Consider the following 14,485-nt stretch of genomic DNA (forward strand, 5'->3'; position numbering starts at 1 on the left):
AGATCATGTGCGCATATCCCCCCACGGATGCGTCAACCGGGTATGGTCTAGTTACTATAATTTAGTATCATGCAATTTGCATGCATGCTATAGAAATCTACCGCTGACCAGCTGAACAACATACCCTTCTGCACTGAGTTCAACAGTGACCTCTTCGAATGGCTTCAAGATGATGCACATCTCCTGCAGTATAGTCCATTCCTCATGGGATAAAGTGCGGACATCTGCATCCATGACAGCCAGGGTGGAGACGATGGGAACCTTATTGGTCAGAACACTGTGCAACATGTGATATGTTGAGTTCCATCTGGTGATACAGTCCTGTTTGGGTCGAAGTTCAGTCAAGTTCTTTTCATGCTGTGTCTCCTTCAGTTTCTGTGCACCCGGGCCGCTTCTGTGAAAGTATTCCACAGCCTCTTTGACTTTATCAATGATGGGTTGTGGTCCTTTGAGGGCATCCCTTACCACCAGATTGATAGTGTGTGCCAGGCATGGAAGACGGGGCCATTTTGTCATTTGAATAGCCTTTGTGATGTTTGAAGCATTGTCGGTTAAGCAGCACACCACTTTCTTGTCAATCCCCCACTCTGCTGCAACACTGAGAAGCTTCTCTGACAGGTTGTCTGCAGTGTGCCGCTCACTGAATTCAAAGCAATCTAATAGGCAGGATGACATGTGAAAACGTTCAATAAAATGGCAAGTTACAGCCATGAATGAAGTTGTAACCCTTGACGTCCAACAATCTGTTGTTAGGCAAACAGATGACACTTTTGTCAGCCTTTCTTTAAGTGATGCTGCTTCTCTCACATACATCTCAGACACTTTCTTGGATATTGTCTTCCTACTCCTGGAAGAGTGTAGGAGGGGTTGAGAGCATTGCAGAATTGTCTAAATACTCTGTCTTCCACAATTTTAAATGGTTGTAAGTCAGTGGCAATCATTTTTGCAATCTGTTCATCTATCTTTTCCTGTCTCAATGGGGTCAAGGCAGGTGCACCAAAACTATACTGACTGAAAGATGTCTGATGTGTTTTTGTTTTTTTGGGCCCAGTGGCATCAGACTCAGAGCCTGACGTGGTAGACTCACGTGTGGAAGTGGAAGTGCCATCATTGTTTGACTGACTGCTTGTACCTGGTGTGGAGGCAGGAGAAGGGGAGTCTTCATCGTTGTCAGATTCTTTATCACTGTCGGGAACAGGTGGTTCTCTTCTCACCTCCCCCAATTTCACAAAAGGGTGTAGTTTTCTAAGTGGCGATGCAAATTGTTTGTTGACCCGGACTTGAAGGATATGTTTTTCTTGCAAATATGACACCTTGCTTTACCATTCAGATCGTCTGAAAAGTGCATCCATATGCTGTTGCGTTTTCTTTGACTCATTGTTGTCTTTGATGATGACAAATTAAGCTTCAACTTAATGTCCTCCGACTCCTCCACAAAGTTTTGTTTTAAGTTTTCATATCAGACCGCCAGTCGCTCGCTACGTTCAGTTTAGTCAGTGTCACGTTGTTGTGTGTCGTTGTTGTGTGTGTGTGCTAGCGTAGTAGCCTCTCACTGCTCTGTGCTCTGCTGCGCGCCCCTCCCCTTGTGCCTGATCTGTTCTCTCTCACTCGGTGCTCAGTGGAGTAAGCAAGGAGGAGCTTGTGTGTTGAATCCCCCTCCCCTCCTCAAAAAAAGGAACGGCGCCCTGCTGCGAACCGAATCTCATCGTTCGTTTTAAAGAGCCGTTCAAAAGACTCGATTCGTTCACGACCGACACATCTCTACTTGGCACAGATCTTGCCATGTAAAATTCAAAAATGCTAAGCTTGTTTTGGCAAAGAAAGGAAATGGAAGAAAAAGGAAGAAAAAAGTAAATCCTGATTACTCTGGACGGGAAAAGCGAATGAAACGCCAATCACTTGATGTTCAAAATTGCTTCTTCTGTGAGAGTGGCTCAGACCAAGGTGTTCTCCATGCAGTGTCAACATTTGATGCTGACAAGAATATCAGAGACATGATCACTGAACTAAATGACACTGAGCTTATCTCCAGGATAGTCGGTAGAGATTTAATAGCAATTCAGGCAAAATACCATCTACCATGTCTAGTCAAGCTGAGAAATTGTAGTCTCACTCGGCAGGCATCAGGCCAACCTTCAGAAAATACAGATGAGAAAATGAATGAGTCTCGAGCTTTGATAGAACTGATGGACTACATTAAGAAAAATGTGGACTCTGGAGTTTTTGTCTTTAAGCTGTCTGAGATCCACTTGAATCTGAATCGACTCAAGGAGCTGGGAATCAAGACATTTGTCAACCATACCAGGCTGAAGGATACTTTGTGTGAACACTTCCCAGAGGCACAAGAACAATCTGTTGAAAGAAACACAGTTCTCATTTTCAAGGAAGGAATGAGAAATATGGTGAAGGAGGCTCTAAAGCAGCGAAATTGTAATGAAGATGCACTTATTCTGGCAAAAGCTGCAATGATAGTCAGAAATGACATATTAAACCGTCCAGGCTTTTAATTATCTGGTTCCTTCCCAGCAAAACTCACTACCCTCAAGCTTGACATCTCTCATCTCCATGATGATAAATGGCTCTAACTAACTCCCATGCTTGCCTCACCATTGGACAGTGCATTGTTTATAACTCAAATTGTTTATAACACAAATTCAAGACTGGATTGCCACTTCTACATGTGAACACTCACAGAAGCAGAAGTAGCATCAAGTGGCATGGCTGACTCATTCCTGAAAGCAGCACACTTAACTTGAACCAGGCATGCCCACCAAGTCACTCTCTTGACACTGCACAATCTCCAACAGGAGGCTTTCAGGCTTAGTGCAGGCTCCACAGATGAGGACTCCATCATGGCTTGGAGAAACAATACGCTTAAGAAGAGTCTGACTTTCATGTTCTGGGATCTTATCATGAAATATGAAACCCTCATACTCATCTTCATCAGGGTCCACAGAGAGAAAATGTTTCTCTATATGTAGAAGTACTGGAAGAACTTGTCCCTATATTCTTTGCCTTGGACCATGTGAAATATTCAAGATGGCTGTCTGTCCACATCAGGGACATGAAGTCTTTGCCCATCACTATAAAGGAAGAGTTTGAGAAGCGTTCACACTGGGTTATTTCAAAGACATACAACAAGTTTTCTGCAATCCCATTCGACAAAGCTCACGAACAGGAAAACAAGATTGTGAAGGGTTCAGGTGGTGCAGTTGGACTCACAGAAAACCCAAATGCCTTCAGACGAAGGATGCTCTCAGGACCAGAGATGGCAAGATTGCTGAAGGAATTTGATGAGGAATATCTCCCTGAAAATGACACAGAGGATCCTAATAACTTCCAGCACCACGAGCAGGGTCTTGCAACACAGAAGACATTTCAGAGACATGTTGTTTACCTGTCTGAAACCATTAATCAAATGGGCAATCTTTTCTTGGATGATTTCAATGAGCTAGTAACTCTTGACAGGCGCAACTGTGCAGATGAATTAGTGGTAAATACAGTGCACATCTTGGAGGACACAGGCAAGAAACAATACCAGGAGTTTGTCAAGAAGGTGCTTGATGAGCGCAGCCACTCCATCCATGATCCAATCAATAGAAATAACTTGCCACTCTTCAGGCAACCTCGACACAAGGCAATTCGTAAACATGGTAAGAAGATCAAAGCGCTCCAGAACAATGTGGCATTGATGAGTATGCAGATGACGTTAGCATCCCTTATCTGCTGAAGCAGCTGCAGGAAACCAAGCGGTTGGATGTTGTGTGGGACACATATATCCCAGATAGTTTGAAGGAGTCCACTCGTGAAAACAGGGGACAAGGTGTTCGCAGGAAAGTGTCAGGTCAGACCAAGCTACCAGGCAATTGGATAGATTTTCTTCGAGACCCAACAAATAAGAAGGAGCTGTTTGCCTTTTTGACTTCCAGGATTGAAAAGTTCAACTGGCCACCATCCAAAGCTGTGTATGTCACATCAGGGCAAGTTGTGTCGTCTTTTGTTTCCAGTAGTACCATGACCTGTTGCAATCATGAAGAGGCAGACACCAGAATTTTGGTTCATGTACGGCATGCACTGGAGCAAGGAGCAAAAACGATCCTCAAGCAGGCATCTGGGCGACCAGCCTACAAACAGAACAAGTTATTCCTTCCCCACATGAGTATGGATAGACCAAGGAATCGGAGGCATGGGGGCCAGTTTGGATGACAATTCCAGAAGTCTCCAGAGCATGCAGAGAGCTGATCCAATGTTCTTGTAAAGGGGACTGTTCCACCTGCAAATGTGGCAAATCAAATTTGGACTGTTCACCACTTTGCAATTCAAGTTCAAGTTCAAGTTCAAGTTCAAGTATTTTATTTGCCATTTCAAAACAAGTTTGATAGGAAATTGTCTTGGTGCTTCCTCTCACATACAAGACAACACAATAAACAACAGCACACAGACAAGAACAAAAAGAGACACAAGAAACAGAACCAAACCAGGACCAAGCTGCAGCTTTGGCTCATGTATGCAGTACAGACAGTAGAAGAAACTACTTAGTGCAATTATGTAGCAATTTTTAAAGTGCATAATTAAAGTGCATACCGTCTAGTTTGTGTTTGTAGTGCAAGAGTGTCGTTAAGGTGCCTGACTGCTTGGAGGTATGTGCTGTCTCTTAACCGGGAGGTTCTACTCCCAATGCTGCCATATCTCCTACCTGATGGGAGGAGATTGAAAAGGTAATGGGCTGGATGGGAATGGTCGGCTATGATTTTTTTAGCCCTCTTCACCAATCTAGTGGGATAGAGTGATGACAGCGAAGGCTCGAACCAATTATCCTAGCTGCCTGACGTGTAACCCTCTCCAACCGTGTCTTGTCCTGTGCGGTTGTATTGCCGTACCAGACAAGCATGGAAAAGGTGAGCACGCTCTCAATGACTGACCTATAGAAATGTATCATAGCTGTTTTACTGACCTTGAACTTTCTAAGCTGCCGCAAGAAGTAGAGACGCTGGTGGGATTTACTGACCTTACGGCTGGTGTTGAGTTCCCATGATAGGGATTCGTGGATGGTGGTTCCGAGGAACCGGAACGAGGAGACCCTCTCAACCTCTACTCCATTTATGGAGAGAGGAGGAAGGAAGGTTTTATTCTTTCTCTATAGTCAACAACCTTTGGTTTTTGAGATGTTAAGTATGAGATTATGGTTCTCACACCACCTCACCAGGTCATCTATCTCATTGCGATAGCCAGATTCATCACTGTTTGTGATTAGGCCTACCACAGAGGTGTCATCTGCAAATTTAAACAACAGGACAGAATTAGTGTGTGATTGACAAAAATATGTGTAGACAGAATATAGAAAAGGAGAAAGAACACAGCCCTGGGGGGCACCTGTGTTCAAATACCTTGGATTGTGAGATTAATTTGCCGACTTTGACAGCTTGTTTTCTGTCACTTAAAAAGTCATAAATCCATTTGCAAATGGATTGTTTAACACCCAGTTCCTGTAGGGTTTGGATCAACTTAACAGGAACGATGGTGTTAAACGCAGAACTGTAGTCGACAAATAAGATACGTGCATATACAGGCACAACCCTGGTTTCCAGATGTTGAAGGATAGAGTGCAAACACAAGGACACTGCATCGTCAACACTTCTATTTGCCCTATAGGCAAACTGATGGCAATTGCAAATGTTTGACTCACAAGACCATTTGTACTTAATTTGGTGCAAAAACAGTGATATTTGTAGAATTTGTTGCGCCCCCTATGGATGGAAGTGAAATAGCATTGGCTCTGCGTTTATTAGTGGCCCCTCAATGATACGAATTTGGGACAGATAGGATGCCGTGTTCATGATTTGTGCCATTTTTTGCCAAACGGACCCTCCCACAAATTTTAGAAGCCAATATGAACAATCGGACTGTTACATCTAGGCCTACATCACATGACCAAAGACACAGTGTGTGCCGATTTGTGTGAATTCTGGATTTAATTTGTAAGAGTAATAACAAAATATGTGTTTTGAAGATAAATGCTAAATCTTGAAATCGGAAAAGGGGCGGGACCTATATGGGAAGTTGTGTGATGATCCTAGGAGTCCGGGGAAAAAAAGATTTTTGATGCTATGACCTACGGTTCAAGAGTTATAGGCCAAAAAGTGAATCAGCCTGTTTTTTTTTATGGATATTGATATGGATAATTGTATGGATAATTTTCACAATTCAAGTTTGGTACCCAAGGCGAGAATCCATCAGTAGGTCCTAAAGAAGCCTCATAAAAAGATTGGCACTTTTATCCGCTTTGTTTCGATAATCTTGCTAAGCTATCCCACTAAGATGGGAAAAAAAGTTATGAAAAAAACTCAAATTTATGAAAAAACAAGGTCAGGTTTTGTTCTACCTTTGACCCAAATCACAAGTGAATATTGCTCATAAAATGACACTTTTTGCTATTTCCGCCTCTAATAAGGCCTTATATTATATAAAAGGCTGCTGATTCACAATAGAACCAAATATTGGCATTCTGATTGCTTTAGGATGTAGGCACACTACCTGTAGACCATCTGTGCAAGTATGATGTAAAAACAACCAGCAGGTAGAACATTTGAAAGAATTGACTTGGAAACGTCTTTATCAGGTAGGCATTCTTTTGCAGTGGTGAGTCACTTCATGGATGAATTTAATGACTTTTGCAATAAAAGTAAAGCTTCTGACCATTCATTTCATGAAGAGGACATCTTAAAGATATGAAAAAGCAATGCCACCTTTAGTTCTACCCCTGATAGAAGAGTAAGACCAGTATTGCATGTGAATATTCCTCAGAAAAGTCCACTTTTTGCTATTTCCGCCTAAGGTCTTATATAAAAGGCTGCTGATTCACAATAGAACCACACATTGTCATTCTGATTGTTTTGGGATGTAGGGACACTATCTGTAGACCATCTGTACAAGTATAATGTTAAAACAACCAGCAGGTAGAAAATGACAAAGGATTGAATGGGAACTCCTTCTTTCAGGGTAGGTGTTTTTTTTGCCTCTCACTCACTTCATGGGTCAATTTCATGCAGTCCATTCCATTCCATTCCAATCCATTTCATGAAGGAGACATCCTAAAGATATGGAAAACGTTTTGTCACGCCGTATCGTCACTATACCCCGGGTAGGGGTATAGTCAACTTTTGGGCTTTTGGTTCCTGCACTAATAAGTAGCCTACAGTATGTAAGCCTTACCGAGCCATGAGGCCCGTAGGGCAGGAGCCAATCTCCTGATTCTGCTGTGTGAGGCAACTTAATGTACAATTACACCCCCTGGACATGACGCTAGTATGTCGTAGGGACTTAGCCCCAATCCAACCCGTGACAATTGAAAACATGCTTTAGAAAAATGTACATGGATGGTCGGCACATGCACATTGGTTGGTAGTGTTAAACCTTCATGCCTGTTGTACTTTGACCCACAGATAATTAATTCACATTTTGTTGTATATAAATTAGTAGGTCTTTACCCTTGCATTGTGTTGTGAAACTGCTGACACTCTTTTGTTGTTAGCGGGTCAAATTTGACCCGTGATTTAACTTAATAATTTTCATTTATTGTTTCCCCCCACCTTATAGCTGACTTGTTATGCATACATATCCATCTAAACACTTTTTAAAATGTTATTTTGGGTTAGGGTTTCATCTTTCAATATAGCTCATTTTCATTTATAAACATGGTACAAGTCACTGATTAGTACATTTCCTATAATGAAGACAATGGATAATGGTGTTATCTAGCTATAATAGACTAATATTAGAACACACTGCTTTTGTTTTTCTAAATTAAAAAATTGTCAATATTATTAAAAATAGTGACATCTGTGGTGTTAAGGGTCAGAATTTACCCATATACAATAGAAGTGTAAAGAGTCATTTATTTTTCATAAACCCAAACTTTATTTTACTCCTAATAGCAAATGCAAATTGAGGACAAGTTTATCTCACTCTCAAACATGTAAACATTGAATATTGATAATTTGGGGGGAATTGAGCCACACTTCTCTGCCGGGTCATATTTGACACCACAGATGTCACTTTTTTTATAGAGACCATCAGAATTAACTAAAATGGTGGTATTAACATAGCTGTTTCTGAGGATAGTGTGAAGCCTTGTTCCAATAAAGACATGTAAAGTGTACTTTTTACCTATTTAAACTTGAAAACGGTGGAAGGGTTAAAGGAGTGGAGTGTAATCAACTTTTCACCAAATTATCTTTATGATAGATGCCAGATGTATCTCTGACTGGATTTTGTTTAATCTGATAGACAACTGAATCTATTGCTTACAAGGTGATCAGTAGGCATAACGATTCACTCAACCCACAATTGTAGGTTCACAATACGATTTTTCACGATGTTCTTAAACAAATTAATCTTACAGACAAATTACTGAAAAACCTTGATTATTTCTCTTCCAAAAATAATGTACTTTTTAACACCACGTATTTTCTCTTATCCTATTTTCAATAAATGAAATTAAATAAAGCCTTTTTATTCACGAGGTACATGCATTAACTGTAAGGTACACATTAAGGCATATACTTTTTTCTTTGTAAAATAATAACTTTAAATATATAAGTCTTATGAAATAAATTATTTTTAAAACGCATATCCCAGATGAAAAAAAGTATAAAGAAAAACTCTTCAAATAAACAAACTAAGGCTTAACCTTTGTTCCAAGCTTGGAATTTGCAAGTTATTTTTTATCTAATGCAACATTCTCAGCATTCTGTTTTGTGTGCGTTCCTACACACAAAACAACACATTTATGTAATAGCGGAGCAGCTAAGTGCTACGATCTTTCAATTTATGATACAAGCGTGAAAATTGGCGTGAGCAGTCTCCATGGGTCACTTGACAAGAAAATTGTCCGAGGCAGTTGTAATTTCAATATGGCGGCCATTTTTCAAGATGGCCGACACCTTAGTGGGCAGTTAAGTGATATGATGGTTTATTTGGTGATACAAGCATGAAAATTGGCATGAGCAGTCTCTGTGGGTCACTTGACAATAGGCCACCCACAGCTACTTGAAATTCCAAGATGGCGGCCATTTTTCAAGATGGCCAACACTTTAGTGGAGCAATTAAGTTATATAATGGTTTATTTGGTGATACAAGCATGAAAATTGGCATGAGCAGTCTCTGTGGGTCACTTGACAATAGGCCACCCACAGCTACTTGAAATTCCAAGATGGCGGCCATTTTTCAAGATGGCCAACACTTTAGTGGAGCAATTAAGTTATATAATGGTTTATTTGGTGATACAAGCATGAAAATTGGCATGAGCAGTCTCTGTGGGTCACTTGACAATAGGCCACCCACAGCTACTTGAAATTCCAAGATGGCGGCCATTTGTCAAGATGGCCAACACTTTAGTGGAGCAATTAAGTTATATCATGGTTTATTTGGTGATACAAGCATGAAAATTGGCATGAGCAGTCTCTGTGGGTCACTTGACAATAGGCCACCCACAGCTACTTGAAATTCCAAGATGGCGGCCATTTGTCAACATGGCCAACACTTTAGTGGAGCAATTAAGTTATATAATGGTTTAATTGGTGATACAGGCATTAAAATTGGCATGAGCAGTCTCCAAGGGTTGCTTGACAAGAAAACACTCACATCCACTTGAAGTTTCTATTTTCAAGATGGCCGCCCCCTGGATCCTCAAAAGATACATTTTCTCATAGAAATGTATGTTTTTTTTTTCATTAAGGGCAATTATACGATTATTGTTATTATGCTAAAGAACAACTTTTAACACATCACAATACAGTTGTGTTGATTTGTTGATCATAGATAGATTAGATAAGAGTGAATATCCGCACTACCAGGGCACACTGGTGATATATCACTGCTGTTAAACTCAGAGTGGGGTTCAATGTCAGCTAATTGAAAGTTAGTACCCCAAATGCTGTCTAATTTACCCCAAAACAATTAGATAGCCGCACCTGAATTGACAGGTTGTGCCAGCGCGGGAGAGCCGAGCCAAGGTTAATGGGGTTTTAGTTAACCGGATGGTGTACAGATCGCACGGGATTTAAATGGCATTGGATGAACGATCGGACTAAGTGTAGGGTTAAGGCACGAACTTAGTTGTATCCCATACATCAAAGTGCTTGGTAAAAGGTGGTAAAAGGATAAACCCTCGGCCTCTGCCTATGCTGCAGACATGGCAGAAGCCATCATAACAGCTGAGAAAACTAACTGGGACAGATGTTTCATTTGTCAGCAGGTCACCAAGGAAAAACTCATTCAGCCGAGTTTATTCAACAGAGAGCAAGATCGTACTGGTTATGATACCATTGCAAGAAATGTTCCATTATTTCATAAGATCAATGCTCTGCCTATCTTACTTAGTCTAACCCGACTAGATGAAGGTGATGGCATAGAAATCACATTGACAAGAAACAGAGCAAAATATAATTTAAGCTGTAAACTTAGGTTCAACAACACAGAGCTGGAAAGGGCCCAAAAGAGAGCATCTACATCTTGATCTCTTTGCCAGAAAGCAAAGACATTATGACTTGATCCCACCAACTCAAGCAGCACTCAAAGAGCATGCCAAACGTGCTTCTTATGAGGCTGGATACGTGTGGGGACAGGCATTGAAGCGACATCCACAAATGCCGAGCCCATCTGACTGGGGATGGGTGGAACAGGACGAGAAGTGGAAAGTCTTCTGGACTCCACTTCCACCTATTGCGGAGAGTTGTTGGGAGTTGACCAAATGTGGGTGCACCAAGGCATGTACTGGAAGGTGTAAGTGCTTCAGATATGGTTGCACATGCCTATGTAGTTGCCCCTGCTAGAACCTATTTGCATGTTTATTTTGCCAGAGTTGTTCCCCGTTGTCCTCTGTGTTTTCAAGTGTAGGCCTATTAGTGTGTAATTTTCAGTTGTTACTTTGTAACATTGCTTCCACTGCCATACGTAACAGTGAAGCACATTTTCAGTTTAGTTCCTTAGTATAGGTTTGTCATGGTTCTGTGGCTACTGCCATTCAGTATTAGCCATTGCTCAATTATAATGTTGGAGCACTGTCCATTCAGCACCACAACTGTGCTAATCAGCACCACAACTGTGCTCATTTATTAGTCATATTTTTTGTTTCCCCATTTCTTAGTATTTATTTGACACATGTAATGGCTGTTAGTTAAAAAATAAAACATAAATCCTCCCTTGTGACTGTTACCTTGTCGTGGTAAGGGAGCTTGTGTACCTCAGTGAACCCTGAGAGCTATGCCAGTGGGAGGCAACTCCTACAGGTTTTACCAAACTGGACAGGTTGTGGGCGAGGAGTCAGACAAAACACAGTCAAACAACCTCTCTTGACAGAGCTTTTTGAGGAACCCAATACATTTCTTTTTTTTTTTAAACTTACATTTTTATCCCACGATTTTGTAACCCTATTTTTAACACCCAGTGCCAATTGTCTATGTAATCCTGGGCACTACCTTCCCTCTGCCAACCTAGGGAGGCCAGGGCCGAGCTCATGCCTCCTTCAATGCATGAGAGCCAACTGACCTTCTTGTCACCTGACAGGGGGGAGTTTCCCTGGTAGGACGTAGCGCGTGGAAGGAACACGTTATTCCAACCAGTTCCCTTCCCCTCCATCAGGCGCCCCGGCTGGCCAGGGGGAGGCAGTATAGTGACCAGGATTACTGCATGTTTTTGTGAGGGTACCTACCCTAGGAGACACGGGGAGAACATGCAAACTCCACACAGAAAGGCCCTTTCGCCAACCCCGCCTAGGGTATGGGCGCTGATGACGCGGAGGAGAGAACACGCCCCCAGTGCCCACAGCGTCCCCTGTGGGAATCAAACCCAGGACCTTCTAGCTGTGAGGCGACAGCGCTACCGACTGCACCACCGTGCCCCCAACCCAATACATTTCTATGAGAAAAAGGTATCATTTAAAGATCCACATGGCGGGCTGCAGTCATCTTGAAATTTCAAGTGGTGGTTGTGGGGTTTCTTGTCAAATGACATTTTGAGACGGCTCATGGCAATTGTCAGGCTTGTATCACCAACTAAATGATTTCTTAAGCTTAACCGCTCCACTAAGGTGGTGGCCATCTTGAAAAATGGCCGCCATCTTGAAATTTCAAGTAGCTGTGGGTGGCTTATTGTCAAGTGACCCACAGAGACTGCTCATGCCAATTTTCATGCTTGTATCACCAAATGAACCATTATATAACTTAAATGCTCCACTAAAGTGTCCGCCATCTTGAAAAATGGCCGCCATCTTGAAATTTCAAGTAGCTGTGGGTGGCATATTGTCAAGTGACCTACCGAGACTGCTCATGCCAATTTCCATGCTTGTATCACCAAATGAACCATTATATAACTTAATTGCTCCACTAAAGTGTTGGCCATCTTGAAAAATGGCCGCCATGTTGAAATGTCAAGTAGCTGTGGGTGGCCTATTGTCAAGTGACCCACAGAGACTATTCATGCCAATTTTCATGCTTGTATCACCAAATAAACCATCATATCACTTAACTGCCCACTAAGGTGTCGGCCATCTTGAAAAATGGCCGCCATCTTGAAATTACAACTGCCTCGGACAATTTTCTTGTCAAGTGACCCATGGAGACTGCTCATGCCAATTTTCACGCTTGTATCATCAACTGAAAGATTCTGCCAATAAAAAGCATTTAGCCGCTCCACTATAATAAGGGAAACTGTTTTAAACTCTGTAGGAGGTGATCCAAATGAGATCAAATAAGAATGAATTGATTAATATCAATGATATTTGCTATATATCTGAAAAAAAAGTGTTGAAAGGTTACATTTGATTATTATTCATTGCACTTGGCAGCCGCACTGAGGCGCTCCAGTTAAGCAGTTTTCATTAGAAGCCTATCAGTTGTATGTTTCCTACAGAGTTTAAATCAGACTGCTGACAACATGGTCAGACGGGGGAGTGGGTAAACGGTATAGTTTGGCCATTCATCAATCAAATAAACATGTTTACGATGCGATGCACATTTTCCTCTTCATGCAGCGCGATCGCCTAGTTGTTTAGATGTCATAGTCTGAGAGGACGTGAACACCGCTCTGCCGTTCATAGCCTAGCCTGCTGTTCAGTGAGTGATGACAGAACGCAGGCAGAATATACGGTGGTCCTGAAGGGACAAAATAGTAGGCGGAGTACAAGGAAGGGAGTCTGACTCGATTGCGCCCTCTGCTGGTTGCATTGTGATGCATGTTTTATTAAATTCATTTAAATCGTCACCAGTTTGAATCGATTTAAATCGATTTACGATAAATCGTTACATGCCTAGTGATCAGCAACTAAATCAATATGAAGAAAATGCATTATCATTGAATTTATTCTTCTATTTCTTGGTGGCACCACGACTCATGATGGATTTCTTAGTGTTTCTCTCAGGTTTCAAAAGCATTATATAACACTTTGGTCCAAACAACGCCACCAAAAGGCCAAAACTAGATGCTAAAATGGAAAATACCTCCACTACATCTGCATATTTGCCTGGAGAGCTGATATATGCTGGGATGAAGGCTATCCACATGGCACAGAAGATCAACATGCTGAAAGTGATTAACTTGGCTTCATTGAAGTTGTCTGGAAGATTCCTTGCTATGAATGCTAGGATGAAGCTGAGGAGTGCCAGTAAACCAATGTAACCTAGTAACACTGCAAAACCAACTGTCGATCCCACTTCACACTCATAGACTATCTTATCACTGTAGTATTGTGTGTTTTTATGAGGAGTTGGTGAGGCAGACACAAGCCAGGCTATGCAGATTATTGCCTGGATGGAAGTAAGAGCCAGAACTGTTCCTCTTTGCTGCATTGCACCGAAAAAACTTCATAATGTCTGCACCTCCAGGCTTGGAGGCCTTGAACACAGCCAACACCACCATAGTCTTTACCAGGATACACGAGACACACAGCACAAAGCTGATCCCAAACACTGCATGCCTCAGCTGACAAGTCCAGAGTCTGGGTTGTCCAATGAACAAAAGTGAGCACAGGAAACACAGTTTCAGTGACATCAAAATTTGGAAGCTGAGTTCTGAGTTGTTGGCGCGTACCATGGGTGTGTCCCGGTGATAGATGAAGATTCCCAGGACAATGGCACAGGTGCCAAACAATGAGATGGTTGTCAAGGAGATACCCAGTTCCTCATGGAAGGAGAGGAACTCCACGCTCTTAGGGACACAGTGGTCACGCTGGGGACTGGACCAGAAGTCCTCTGGACAACTGGTGCACTCTGTAGAGTCTAAAAAAGGAGAGAAGATTGAAGGGACATAGCGGTACAGTACCAGCCTAAAGATAACCTACTGTATACATAATGTAAACCTACCAGTCTCATTGCTGATCTCTCCCTCAGAACAAGCAATGCAGTCAAAGCAGCAGACAGGTTGTCCTTTCCTTCTGGCTAAACGGGTTCCAGGGGAACATCTCTCACTGCACACTGACCGAGGAGGCTAC

The 14,485-nt window shown here is 42.0% G+C and overlaps 1 protein-coding gene across 1 annotated transcript in view; it reads right to left on the reverse strand.

The window, feature by feature from the left end:
• Positions 1–14,485, reverse strand: part of LOC311047075 (extracellular calcium-sensing receptor-like) — a gene marked incomplete at both ends in the record, with an annotated part of 68,431 nt that overhangs the window by 27,890 nt on the left and 26,056 nt on the right. The window contains 2 exons of the mRNA XM_084059660.1: positions 13,850–14,273; positions 14,358–14,481. Coding sequence (XP_083915786.1) covers positions 13,850–14,273; positions 14,358–14,481 — 548 coding nt within the window. The remainder of the gene's footprint in view (positions 1–13,849; positions 14,274–14,357; positions 14,482–14,485) is intronic.

Source organism: Gymnoscopelus microlampas, assembly GCF_963454915.1.
Source record: "Gymnoscopelus microlampas genome assembly, chromosome: 6".
Classification (NCBI taxonomy): domain Eukaryota; kingdom Metazoa; phylum Chordata; class Actinopteri; order Myctophiformes; family Myctophidae; genus Gymnoscopelus; species Gymnoscopelus microlampas.